The 13,675-nt window shown below is 39.4% G+C and overlaps 1 protein-coding gene across 10 annotated transcripts in view; it reads left to right on the top strand.

The window, feature by feature from the left end:
* The window catches only part of ABCC9 (ATP binding cassette subfamily C member 9), a 77,200-nt gene that overhangs the window by 17,127 nt on the left and 46,398 nt on the right, over positions 1-13,675 (top strand). For all 10 annotated transcript variants that reach the window (XM_074586838.1, XM_074586833.1, XM_074586851.1 and 7 more), the window contains 6 exons: positions 2,667-2,861; positions 5,689-5,853; positions 7,545-7,700; positions 10,548-10,682; positions 11,998-12,160; positions 12,803-12,843. In XM_074586838.1, the coding sequence (XP_074442939.1) occupies positions 2,667-2,861; positions 5,689-5,853; positions 7,545-7,700; positions 10,548-10,682; positions 11,998-12,160; positions 12,803-12,843 (855 nt within the window). The remainder of the gene's footprint in view (positions 1-2,666; positions 2,862-5,688; positions 5,854-7,544; positions 7,701-10,547; positions 10,683-11,997; positions 12,161-12,802; positions 12,844-13,675) is intronic.

Raw genomic sequence — 13,675 nt, forward strand, 5'->3', positions numbered from 1 at the left:
GACCAATGTACTATGTGTGGGTAGTAATTGTCATATAATCCCCCCTGCCCTCCAAATTTGATCCTTTTTCTGTTATTGCTTGGCTTTTGTTTTGGTTTCTACACAAGGAGTCTAGATGTTTTAAACACATACTAATGCATTATACATCTTGTATCCCAAAATAGATTTAGCACATTGATACTACATTTGGTTTACCCCATCAATCAAAATCTGGTGTAATTTGCCCTAACAGTAATAGAAAGTTTTACTTTTTGGATGGTGCAACAGAAAATGCAATTTTTAAAGTCAAGGACCATCAGAATTTCCTATACCTGCTATTCATGTGCCACTGTGGCTCTTACCTGTTATGGAAAAAAAGAAATGGAAAGAAAGTATGTTAGATAGCTAGAAATTACAGGGACAGAGCATTGCCCTTCAGCATCAGGCTGACACTATAAGTTACAGCACTAAGGGAACAGTCAGTTTTCCGTATTGGCTGAGGAGTACCCTACAGGTGGCTTGATTTATCAGCAAGTGCTGTCTCACTGCCCTTATTTCAACCGTTGAGTGCACAAGGTAGAGAAAACTACAGTGATTTAAAAGGGAGATGGCAAAGACAAGGAAAACCTAAGCAAGTGCCAGAGATGAGAACAGCAGTCCAGCCTGCTAATTCACACAACAAGAAATACTGCCAACCATGCCAACAAAAATGATCCTTGCAAATTTAAATAAGGTACTGAGGTGCATGGATGTGTGCATCTCCAGTTAAGCTGACATTTGTGCTGCTGCAACTCTTCCCTGTCTTTAGTACTGTGCCCAGACAGAGTTTTGTATTTAATTCTTATGACGTTGGCCACACTTTCAACTGTGCAGTTACTGAAACATGCCAGTGGTCTTCAGTAATGAGTGGTGATTGACAGATCATCCTTCAGCACCTAAATATAGGGTAGGGTTGGCACATACAACATACTACACTGCAAGCCCATAACATTCTGTAATAGAGTTTAAGATTAGAAAAAAATCCACTCTTCTTTCTCCCCCCTCCCCATTAGATGCTTAAGCTAATTTGAAGTCTTGATTAAAAAAGAAGGAACAGCAATAAAGGTTATTAGATAGTTTAATTTAATTAGCATTTTTTCCAATGAAAAGTAAATAGATTTCTTGTCGTGATGACAATTATGTGAATTGTGTAGCAGTAGTGAAAATGACTATCGAAATAGCAAAATCTTATTAAAGAAATAAGGATTTACCATTGCCATTTGCCAAATTTACCATTAACTGAATGCCCAGAACAGCATGTACATTTTTTGCCAAAAGACGGCAGATGTGTTTTCCTAATAAGTTAGCTTAGCTCCTATCAAGCTGTTAAAGTGCGGATGGTTTATTTAAGGAGGATGACAGTAGCCCCTGTAGAGCAGTTTAGCCCCTTTTGGCTGGGAGACTCACACGAGGCCCTTGTGCTCTTTCCCTCATCAGAAGAAGCAGTTTCATTCTTACCACTTCCTGAAATGTTAGCTCTTATTTGTCCCCGTGCTGCTCATTTCTCTGTACTAAGCTCCTTGGCATTGGGTATGACCAGCCTGGTGTAATCTCTAGAAGCCAGTAAGCACCTACCTGGCCCTTCTGTACACTCGTACATTTTTGGCACCGTGGACATATTCTATCTCACCGTTGAAGTGGCGTAAAAGGAAAAACAGAGAAAAGCGGAAAAAAAGACATGAGGCAGCCAGGCGGGGTACAGACATAACTTGCTTTTCTTTGGTTAATTTGCTGGGGCAGGGGGTTGTTATTACAGGGCTATACTTAAAATGTCTCTGTGAACACTCAAGAGGGCTTGGCTTGCGTTACAACTTGCAGGCATCTGCGCTACTTGAAAAATGACAGATGTTTTTTTCAAGTGTCAAAAGCTGTTGCCTGAAGCGCAAGGAAGCACTCTGCAGACCATGGATCTGTTAAGTAAAGCACCGCCTCTTCTTCCGATTCAAAGGACCTCAGAAATATCAGAACTCCTTTGACTAGATAGAGAGAGATCTGCTGGTTGGTGCTTTAGGGCAAGAGTTGTGATACTGCATAGATTCACAGAACTGAAAGTCAGAAAGGACCCTTAGTTGATTTAATCTTACCTCCCAACATAGCCTCTTACTTTCACCTTTTTGCGCCCAGTAATTAGTGATCGACTGAAGTGTGTCTTCCTGGAAGGCATCCAAGACGGAAAAAAATCCAGATACATTAAAGTAAACTATATTGGTTTTGGTGTCTGTCCACATTTTTCCCTTCAATCCCTTTCTCACATCAGAAGCCTTTACTGGATCAAGTGGTTTCACAGCTACTGTGAAAGCCAAGATTACCCAAATGAGTAAGGGCTTGAAAGGTCAGACCTTTTCCTAAGTCCACATGCGACAAGGAGCAATGGCTGCATGCCAGTACGGTTGATCTGTGTTTGCATTCCTGTGTTCACACGTTCGGAAAAGTGGTAGGATTTAGAGGCGAGGAACCACAGTTACCAAGAGGAGGCAGAATTTGGATTTTGTGTGAAGAACGTCTGAAGTCTGTTGATACATGTACATGTTTGCTCCCTCACCCTTCAGGAACCTTTTGGGCATCCAGACAGGACCAAAATGGAAGTTGCTCTGTACAGCCAGGAGACGTCTTCTTGGTGCATTGATACTTGTTTCTCTGTTTTCCAGAAAAAGGTAGCAGACCAGCCCAATCGGAGTCCCTCCATATGGTTAGCCATGTATAGTGCTTTTGGACGACCAATTCTTCTCAGCAGCACGTTCCGTTACTTGGCTGACTTGCTGGGTTTTGCTGGGCCATTATGCATTTCTGGCATTGTCCAGGGCTTCCAGAATACAACCAATAATACAAACACAACAGAAAAGGTAACCTGACAGCACGGATTGAAAAGCTTTATTTGGTATTAGTTTTAGGTTCATATCAAGTATTTAATACATCCGGCTGCACGCTTTTATATGGCTATGATCATCATTGTATTATTTCTTTGTTTCTTTCAAGCAAATTGTGTATTTTTTTTTTTGGTGAGAGACTGTCAAATTATAAACCTGAGCAGTTGAAACCTTTGGTGTAAAAGCAACACAGGTAGTGGACGCTTCCCCCAGTTGCCCAGCTTTCTGCTCCTTGGTGGAGTCATCCCTGCAGTTCTGGGGTGAAGGAACAGCTTTTCTGCTCCTCTTCAACTGTGCCTCCTCGTTTCAGGCAGGGCACTCGCTGGTGGTGCCTCAGTGATGCATCCAGCAAGGATGAGTCTGGGAATTTTGCTTAATTTCTGTCCATCTGTCCGTTTGTAGTTCATTGGCAGGTTTGAGCTCTCTGAAATCTGTTTTCCACTGGGAAGCTGAGCGTAGTCACTCCCTGTTTGCGACTAATTATGCTGCTTGTTGGTGTGATGAAATGCATTGGCACATGTGAGAAGTTGAAAAGCATCCACTTTGCTCAGTGGCATCCTTGATACTAGAGATGCACAAAAGATGCTAGTTCACAGCTGATTTCCATTTTTACGGAGACTGAACTTTTCAGAGATCACCTCTAAGCACCGAGCAAGTCTCTGATACAGAATATTTTCTATCATATGAAAAAGAATTTATTAGTAACTAGTGAAAAGATACAGGTAAAATTATTTTACTAGCTGACAGCAGAGACAATACGATGAAGAAATTTTCCTATATCTTTCTTCTGATATGGAAACATCTCCATAAACTTTATGCAGTGACTATTTTGTATTTGAATGAGCAGATAGGTATGTAATGGAATAACGTTTTCCCCTCCAGATAAAGCACTTGACTGTCATCACTATCCAAACATCTTCTCTTTGGCTGCCCACTCCTGACATTAATTTTCTTGATTGATGGTCTGAATTTGGCTTTAGACTCTCATTCAACCATTGCACTGAAGGAGAGTTTAATTGTGCAGCTTATCAAATAAAGTCCTTTATCATCCTTGAACCTCCATGTGTTGGATTTGAGCCACAGAGTTAAAAGGAAAAATGCATATTTTGCCTTCAGAAATGCAGGGGGGGTGGGGTGTGTTTGCATGTTGTACAAATAAGATGTTTTATCTTTAAAATGATCATTTCTGGATCTCAGATTTAGGAATCTGTACCTTGTCTGCTTCCTTTATCTTTTGTATTCTTCAGTGTAGTGGTTTTAATTGTGGGTTTTTTTAAGTTTTAATCAACACTGGCTAAAGGGAAGATTAAAATAATTGGAGAACTTGAAACCACTCCAAGGGCCTGGCCTGGTGACAGTCACTATTTCTCTTGGATACATTTCAGAATACATTTGCTTTTGATTTATGGATTTTGATAAACTTTCTCTTGGTTCTTCATGCTGTTACGTATTTCTCCTTTAAATTTTTTCTAGTTTCAATGAATATGTACTGATTGAATTTTATGCTTATTCCCCCTTAATTCCTGAGAACTTTATATCCATTTGTAAAGGTATCACAAAGTTATTTTATTATTGATATCCGCACTAAACATGGTGAAATTAGATGCATCAGAACATTAAGAGAAGAGCTTTCAAATATATTTATCTAACCAATTGTACATTTAAGCAACCCTTGTTTCAAGGAGTCTCGGGACGGTTGAGCCACCTAGTCCTATTATTTCAGTGGGATTTGGGTGTCTTACAGACACTGGACCTTTTGAAAACACTGCTAGGTGCTTATTGGGTGCCTTTTGGGTGTCAGCTGCCTGTGGCAGAGGGTGGAGTGTGTGGTGCGGAGAGCCTGGGGTCACTGCAGTGAGGTGAACCTGGACGGCTCGGGGCACCTCTCTCCTGCCTGCAGTCTCATGGTGGATGACAGTACTCCACAGCAATGAAGGAATTATCAAGAGGGTAGGTGTGTGGCTTACTTTCCAATATTTCCAAAAACTTTAATCTCAGAACCAGGCTGGGTATTCCAGTTGAACACGCATTTTCCTTCTTCTTTTTCTTTTTTTTTTTTTTTTTTTTGGTGTGTGTGTGTGTGTAAGAATTCCAGTACATCCTGCTTCCAGCTGGATCGGAAATACCAAAGGAACAGCCTTCCTTGCAGTATTTTTGTACATTTGTTTCCCTTTCTGCCTGAAACAGAGCATCACTGTGAACATAAAAACTAGAAAATGAAAACAAATAAAGTGATTTAAATAAGATTTTTTTTTCCGCTGGTGAGGCATTTAAACCTCTTTTGGTGGGGCATACTGGCATATATATTCTTATTTTATTCGGAACTCACAGGTATTGTAGACTATATTTCTAGAAGGAATTGTTTCCATAATATGCAAATGCAACAGAAGTAGCTAATGCCATAAAATAAAAAATATTTTCTTGCAACTTCTTTGTGATGCGTATGGAATTAGCTTTATTTTCTATTGAGTAGCATTCTATCCTACCAATCACTGGAATCCAATGGAAAAACTAAAGATAAGGCAGACATGGTGATCTCATTGTCCCTTTCCCGCTAAAACCAATTCATTTTAGAACTGCTGAAAGTTAAGATCCTAAGTCTTTGGAACATGAGCAGAGCATCCAATTTGTATCCAAATTATTTTGATTCATAGGACAATAAGAAATCTGATTTCCATAACTTTCCTATAATACCACCAGTATTTTTTATTCTAATGCAATGACTGAATTTCCTTGTTTCCAGTGTCTCAAGAATACGCAATCCCTCCTACGCCACTTTCATTATTTTTTCCTTTCTTTTCAGGTGAAGGATCCATCAAACTCATATCTTTCCTCAGAGGAATTCCTCAGGAATGTTTATGTTTTGGCAGTTCTTCTCTTCCTGGCCCTTATCTTACAGAGGACATTCCTGCAGGCATCCTACTATGTGACTACAGAAACTGGCATCAACCTACGAGGTGCTTTACTGGTGAGCAAAGATGTTCCCATGATCTGCCAAGAAATTCACTAATAACAGCTCCAGCCTTGTACTTTCATTTGCCTTGTTCTTTATCTGAAGACTCAGTTAACAATTGTTTGAGGGAAGATATGCACTGTATTTTCATCCAGAAAACTGGAAAAAGTAATATCACTGACATAGCCAAATTCCTTTTGCCAAAATCTAAACCCATCATACTAACATGTAGAAGTTTAACACTTACTCCCTGCATGTAAGAACGCATCTTTCCAGATGACGTTAGGTATATGAAGAGAAGCAGTGTTGTTCTGGCTCTGCATCTGCTTCGTTCATTTGCTTATGAGGTTACTTCTGCTGACTGTGAACGGAGTCATCTGCAGAGTACCTTTGGCTGAGCCGTGATGGGAACATTGTCCATGTGTCATGAGTGGTGGTTCTGAATATTTATGCCCCTTTGCACAGCGCCCCGTGGGATGGGACAGGAGTGATTCATCTGCAAAACTGTGTCTCTAAAACCGGCATCCATTAACCCCCTGCGAAAGTCATGTTTATGAACTGGGGCCAGCAGTCCAGCTGAGCACGTGGGTGGGTTGTAGCAGGGATCTCCACAGACCAGACTCCATGGACAACAGTAGCAGTGTGTGCAAAACAGAAGCTGGAACTGATGTTTCGCCTGATGTAACTCATCATAGGAATATCATCTCAGCGTGGAAGCTCCTTTTTTTTGTGCACACTGTGATTGTGGTTTCAAACATTGCCTGCCTTCTCCCATGATAGGCCGTATAAACTTGGTGAAGAAAGAGTACCTGATTATTTCCTTGTGCTTTTGTGACTCCCACTTGACAAAATAGGGACTTTTAGGACCATATGCAGCTGCTGTAATTCACCATGGTCTGTAGGCATTTCTGATTAATTCATAGAATCATAAAATTGCCTAGGTTGGAAGGGACCTTGCAGATCATCGAGTCCAACCATCAACCTAACTCTGACAAAACCATCACTAAACCATATCTCTGAGCACTATGTCTACCCATCTTTTAAAAACCTCCAGGTTTTTAAACCTCAATTCTACAGGATCTACCTTGCTCATGGACAAAACAGGGCAAAGAGCACAAATTATTTAAAGAAATTCCTTGAAGCTGCAGTGTTTGATATTTGGTCATAACTGTGAACTGGACTCACAATATTTGTCTTTAAAATTCTGGTAGATATAAGCCCTGGTTAATTTTAAACCCTCTTAAGCTGCTACAGATGTTATGAAAATAGATGGCCAGGTAAAGGAGAGAAACCCAAAGAAACACATACCCACCCTGACCAAAACTTCATAACATGAGCTTGACTATCTTACCAGAAACAAGGATCTCTCTGACAAACAGTGTCATAGAAAAGCAGGCTCGCCAAGTGTTTGTTAAAAAAGATCTTCGCCCAGTCTCCTAAATTTTGATGTTTTGTTGTCATTTTGTTCTATTTTAGGTCTGCGTTAAGCAACAAACCTTTAAAGAGGAATTGGAGTTTTTTTAAGTCAGTTCTTTCTCTTGTGCTTTCTCTCACTCTGTCTCCACCTCTCTCTCTGTCTCAGGTGAGAGACTGGGAGAAGGGCTGTCTTAGGTAAAGACTGATACCGCAGTTTGAAACGTCCTGCTGCTACTGTTGTTTTATAATTATATCATTTTCTTACCTTCCGTTTTATTCCTTTCCCACAGGCAATGATATATAATAAGATCCTGAGGCTTTCCACATCCAACCTGTCCATGGGAGAGATGACGCTGGGACAAATCAATAACTTGGTTGCCATAGAAACAAATCAATTAATGTGGTTCCTGTTCCTGTGCCCCAATCTGTGGGCAATGCCTGTTCAGGTAGAGCATCAAAGTAAGGGCCTGATTTCAGAGATCCTCCAACCTGGTTGACAAGAGTATATGTCTGTGAGGCTACTACAAAATCCAGAGGGGAACCTGGACTTCACACTCATTTGCCAGGAGGACTAACAAGCAGAAACGTGGCCCATCATCTCCTTCAAAGGCTGGGAGGCTGTCTCTCCACGGGGCGGTAAAGAGAGAGGATTACTTTGGAGTAGGGTTTCCATGTCATGGCTGTGATCTGTGACTTTAGAAATGATGACCTGTCATCCTTTCCCTGCTCATATTTCTTCTACTACTGACACAAATCATTGCTCTCATTTCTGCCACTTGGCAGCAGCACAAGCGTCTGACCAGCGCTAAGTATTGCATTTGCAGTTTCCACTTGTAACTACGTTTTGTGGCAGGAGCGAAAATCAATTGAATCCTGTTTAGCGACAGACAGCAGCACCGACAGTGCGCTGCACGAAATGCTCAGAGAAGCTCTCATCTAAACAAGCTTAGTTCCTGTAAACATCTGGTTCTTAACAAGACTGAGAAAGTTCTGTAGGCAGATCTGTAGGAAGTAAAGGTAAAAATGATTAGCCTGAAAGGAATCTTCAAAAGTGCAAGATGACTTAATGACCCAAGCCATGCTGATTTTCCATAAAGCTTGGCCTCCCGTAGCACCTTCAGAATTTTAGCTTGAGATGGGATTGTCATGATCCTTACCTGTAGGTGATCCCACTGACATTAAACAAGTTTAAAAAGGAACAGAAGCCACTCTTATAGTGAATCTGTTTTGCTGAGATTCCTGGAACTATATCGGTAATCAATTATATTAGTCAGCAATATTACTACTACTAATGGAAACAAGTATTGGGTTTATGTGTCTATTTTGGGATCGAGTAGGGTTTAGAGACTCACAAAATAATTTATGGAGAAAAAGACAAAAAAGTTTGCATGGTAACTGAACTTAGAAATAACACAGAGGGTTTCAATTTTAAGTCACTAGTTCGTATCCTGGTTTATTTGGAAGTGTTGCTGTTAATACTTTGAATGTTATTAAATTAACAGGTAGTCTGATTCCTGTGGCTAGTGAATAATAATATGTAGCCTAAATTCACCACTCATTTGTCTCTTTAATAAAGTCTCTGTCTCAGCCACTGTGGAAATGTAACGGCCTTCCTCACCGCTACTGTAAAAGGCTGGTTTGAGGAAGTTGTGTTGATTTTGCTGGTTCCTATAGTTCACCTTCAAGCATTCAGGAGGCAGGGAAGACAGGGTAGCTTGACCGTAGATTTTTCCAGGAACGAGCATAGCATCACGCATGAATTTGCACATTCTGAAGAACTCGGTGAGTTAGCATCTGTGGCCTAGACTATAGAAGGCTCTTTCTGCTCTTAAGCTCTATCAATCACAGTGATTACCTTACACTTTGGCTTCAACGATAAAACTGAAAGGGAATACTTACTTGGGAATACTTACTTAATATTTCATTCTCAAAGTATTATGCAGCTGACACTAATGACACTGGCGGTGCAGTAATATGTCTTTCTGCTTGATTAGCTCAATTGGCTGCCTTTTGGAAAAAAGAGGGAAGAAACCAACTATTGGTAACCATAGACTGGATTGTAACAATACCACTCTGGAAAAGGTGGTGGGACTATCCTGTCTTGCCTTGTGCAAAGGGCTTGAGCTTCAAGGGATGTCCCAAGAAACAGCAATTGTCACGGCTGCTCCCTCCTCAGTAGAAGAGCTTGTAGCAAATACTGAACTGACATCCTTCCAGTGTGAGCCAATATAGCCATAGCGTGCCGAAGATTGTGGTGAATCTTAGAAAATACATGGTATATCTACCAATTATGGCCTGTTACCAAGAACAAAAACTCATTGCAATACCAGGCCCCCAGGAAGCACTTCAGTTTACCCCAAGTACAAATTGCTACCTGCAACCTTGTATTATTCTGCTAAGAAAATGGCGTGTAGGTATGCTAATTGACATTACAGAAGCCTGAAAAGCTAAATAACGCTTTCAAAACATTGAACTCCGCTGATTCTTATTGCTGATACTGTATAATAAAGAAGGCAAATTTAAGGACAGAAGTGACTCGCTGAAGAGGTAGCAAAAATACAAACTAGGGAACTAGTCCTGTATGTCCTGTTACTGAGGACATCTCTGTACCATAAAGTGGAGCTTTTAATAAAAATATTTATTTAGTAGAGCTTGTATTTACACGGGAACCGGAATCACGGTATTTGTATCAGAGCCATTCCCAGGTAAACCTCTGTGGGAAGCGTTCCCAAACTCTTTGTAAAGCTAAGGTAGCGTCTTGGTATTTTCCTATAGAGACACATGGTATTGATGCACAAGCTCAGGAAGCTCAGGTTTGTGTCACTCCCAGCACATCTGCATCCTGCTTCAGTGCCTGCCTTAGATGTGCCTCTGTCTGCAGTTGCAAGAGGACCACTACAACAGAATGCAACTGTGATTCATGACCATCCTAAGACCTTTGAATACTTCCAGGGTGATGTAAGGAGCTCTAGCGTAAATAAGACTTGAGGCCAGTGATTCTGTAAAATGCCTCAGGGCAAGCACCATAATTTTAGTGCTCCTTTATTTCTGGGGAAATCTGGTCTGGAATTAGGACTACCAGGCAGGAACACAAACTATGCAGTTAATGTCAAAAATAAAGGCTTCTGGGTTCATTTCCCACACTTTCTAAACGTGACCTTCTGAAGTATGGGCTCAGTCGGTTCCTACGAACCATTTAACTGTTTATTAGAAAAACAAATATTTTTTTTATTGCTATCATTCTGGCATATTGAAATGTACTTTTTTTTTATGTGTTGCTTTTTTCTTCGTAGATAATAATGGGGGTGATCCTACTCTATAATTTACTTGGAGTGAGTGCCTTGGTTGGTGCCGCTGTCATTGTACTGTTAGCTCCAATACAGTACTTCATAGCTACGAAGTTGGCTGAGGCTCAGAAGAGCACTCTTGTAAGTAAATTATTTCAGTGCTTTTGTGATCCAGAAATGAGAACAGGGAACCAGGCATTCTGGATTCTCTTCTTGCTATTCGTGAACATTCATGGCGGAGGTTTGGGCAAGCCAGCACTTAATTCCATGTTCCCTCCCTTTCTGTTTTCTGTGGCTCAGTATCTCCTCCTTCCTAACGTTTGTCAGAGAAGAATCTGATAAAAGTACGTGGGCCTTGACCTGCCTTCTCCACGGAGAGTATTTTTAACCCAACGAGCACAGTTTCATGTGAATTCAGTTACATGAAAGGGTGTTATTCTTACATTCAGATTTTGTATTTCATGGGATGTTAGCAAACAGTACAAATGAGTGATAAATTATAAGGGGACAGTATTAAAGAACGTGTACAACCCCCCTCTGAAATGGCTAGAGACTTTATGCTCTCACCCCAAGCTTTGATATTCTCAAAAAATCAGCTGACATTGCTGGATAATAATCCTAAATTCTTCAGTGCTATAAATTTATTTTGCTGTTTAATTTAGTTCACCAATTAGAAATGTTTTCTGATACTTTGTTTAATTTTTAACTTTATTCTCATGATCCTTGATGATCCTTGAACTTTTCTAATCCACCTTTGATGTTTGAGACGTCAAATATTTAAAGATCTTTGTTATCTTGCTGTTCAGTAAGCAAGTTATACATACATGGATCTAATTTGCCGCACACTTCAATCCCGTTGAATTGTGCTAATTTATACCAACAGAGGATCTATCTTTGCATAATTTCAGAAATAGTCTGAATCTTTCTTTTTGATCTTTTCTGAATTCTTCTGACTCATAACATCTTTTGGGGTTATGATTTTACCAAAATGATTATTACTGCTTTCTGGTGGGGGGCAATTGGCTAAATATATCAATAAACATGTCATGAATTTTCATGACCAGTCTGTATAAATCCCAGAATGAATCTTGTATCAGCGATTACACACCCGTAGTCTTCTGTCTATTGTCACAGACACCATTGACCTACTAATCCACCTCACTGGGTTTCACCTTCTGTTTGAAGGATTTGGATGTTTTGGTTTATTTTTCTTCTCAGAACAGGATCGCTTAATTTCCCCTCATGGTTGTAAGCATTTTAATATCTTCAAAGAATATGGAATTTTATATTGTTTTACTCAGTATGGCAACTGAAAGCCTGTACAAAATCACAGACAAACAAAATTAGAAATCTTTAATGAATTTTGCAACAGAAGTGAAGGGAAAAGAGCATTCTCATTAAAACTACAAACCGATGTCAATTTCTTATCCTTGCTGTTTTTTTTTTTTAAATGAAGGACTATTCTACTGAGAGATTAAAGAAAACCAATGAGATACTAAAAGGCATTAAGTTATTAAAGCTGTATGCCTGGGAGCACATATTTTGTACTAGTGTGGAAGAAACGAGAATGAAGGAACTCACCAGTCTCAAAACCTTTGCGCTTCATACATCTCTTTCCAGTAAGTCACTATGTTTTTAGTGCTCGGAAATGGATCCTGTTCTTCATGTCAACATTCCCTCTGACTTCAAGTAAAGCAAGATACAGCTGTGCCTATGACACTTTTTTTCTGTGTGCATGTGGTATGTGATTAAAATACAAAGGCATAACAAATATATAACACAAAATCTTGAAAATATAGAGCATATCTTGTTGATCTTCTTTTTATGCAGTAAGTTTTCTGTCACCTTCATTATGACATGACATTTATGAATTGTTTTACAGTAAGGAAGTTCCAGATAATATTAGCAGCTCTGATAACACCAAAGATAAATTTGTGTCTGAAAGAAATAGTATTTTCTGTAATATAGAAGAGCCAAGAGGGTAATGTTTTCATTGTGTTGCATAATAATTGTGCACATAAACCTTTTTATCCTCTTCACTAAAGTATACAAAGGAGATAATTTCTTGGCTTATTTGTTTGTGCGTTTAAGAATTCTCTCTGTCCTGGAAAGAAATTTATTCCTGCAGAGGAATTTTCCTTTGGGAGTTTTAATTACTTGCATTGGAAATAACTGGAGTCTTCTAGTGCCGTGCAACTACTTGTAAAATTGTTTTTTCTTATTTCGTATAATCCGATGCCTATTTTATTTCTCTTTCACAGTTTTTATGAACGCGGCCATACCAATAGCAGCTGTTCTTGCAGTAAGATACCTTTTTTTCCACTTTTTCATATAAAAGGGGAGAGAAAAAAAGAGGGGGAGAAAGAAAGATAGGACACCATTGTTAGTATAGGAAATACTCCTCATAAAACCAGTAGATGAATGAATGTGCCCCTGCTAACTGTAGGATAGCATGACACTGGAAGTGCCTGTTGCCAGAGCTGGTATTTCAACAGCTGTTGTTTGTATTGGTAAAAAAAAAAAAGAAATATAAATTTTTACTGTAAGAAAGAAAGAAAAAAATCACTACAACTTGAAAGAAGATGCATTTTGAGAGGCTTTCATTTTGAAGGGGTTTTGGGTGGCTTTGCTTCTATTGTCTAGCAGCAAAAATCGTCCCTGTTTCAAAATGCATTATAAGCCACCATTTCAGTTTTCAAGAAAGAGTACTCTGCAGTTTAACGAGAAATAAATTTTGCACATCCTCTGGACAGGTTTAAATCTCAACCTAATTAACTAGAGGAACTATGGCATGCCGGTCAGTAAGGAGTCTTCATAGACCAAATTCTGATGTCATTACTCAGAGTATGCTGAGAGTTTGTACCAGAATTGGATTAAATAGGACCATAGTTCTGCATCTGTGAAAAAAACCATAAGGTTCATTAGATTCTTACTGATTTTTCTGGGTTGTGTGTTTCTTCTAAACCCTGAACTAGATTACAGAACTTTACAAAACTAAATGCTTTGATTTTACAAAGATTTTTTTTTTTCATTCTTAAATATGTATGTGTCTTGAAATCACTGGCAAGTTTTAAAAATCTTTTTCACTTTAATAGAAGACAACTTTCTCTTCAGTTTGCTAGGATTCCCAGTAA

Source organism: Larus michahellis, chromosome 1, assembly GCF_964199755.1.
Source record: "Larus michahellis chromosome 1, bLarMic1.1, whole genome shotgun sequence".
Classification (NCBI taxonomy): domain Eukaryota; kingdom Metazoa; phylum Chordata; class Aves; order Charadriiformes; family Laridae; genus Larus; species Larus michahellis.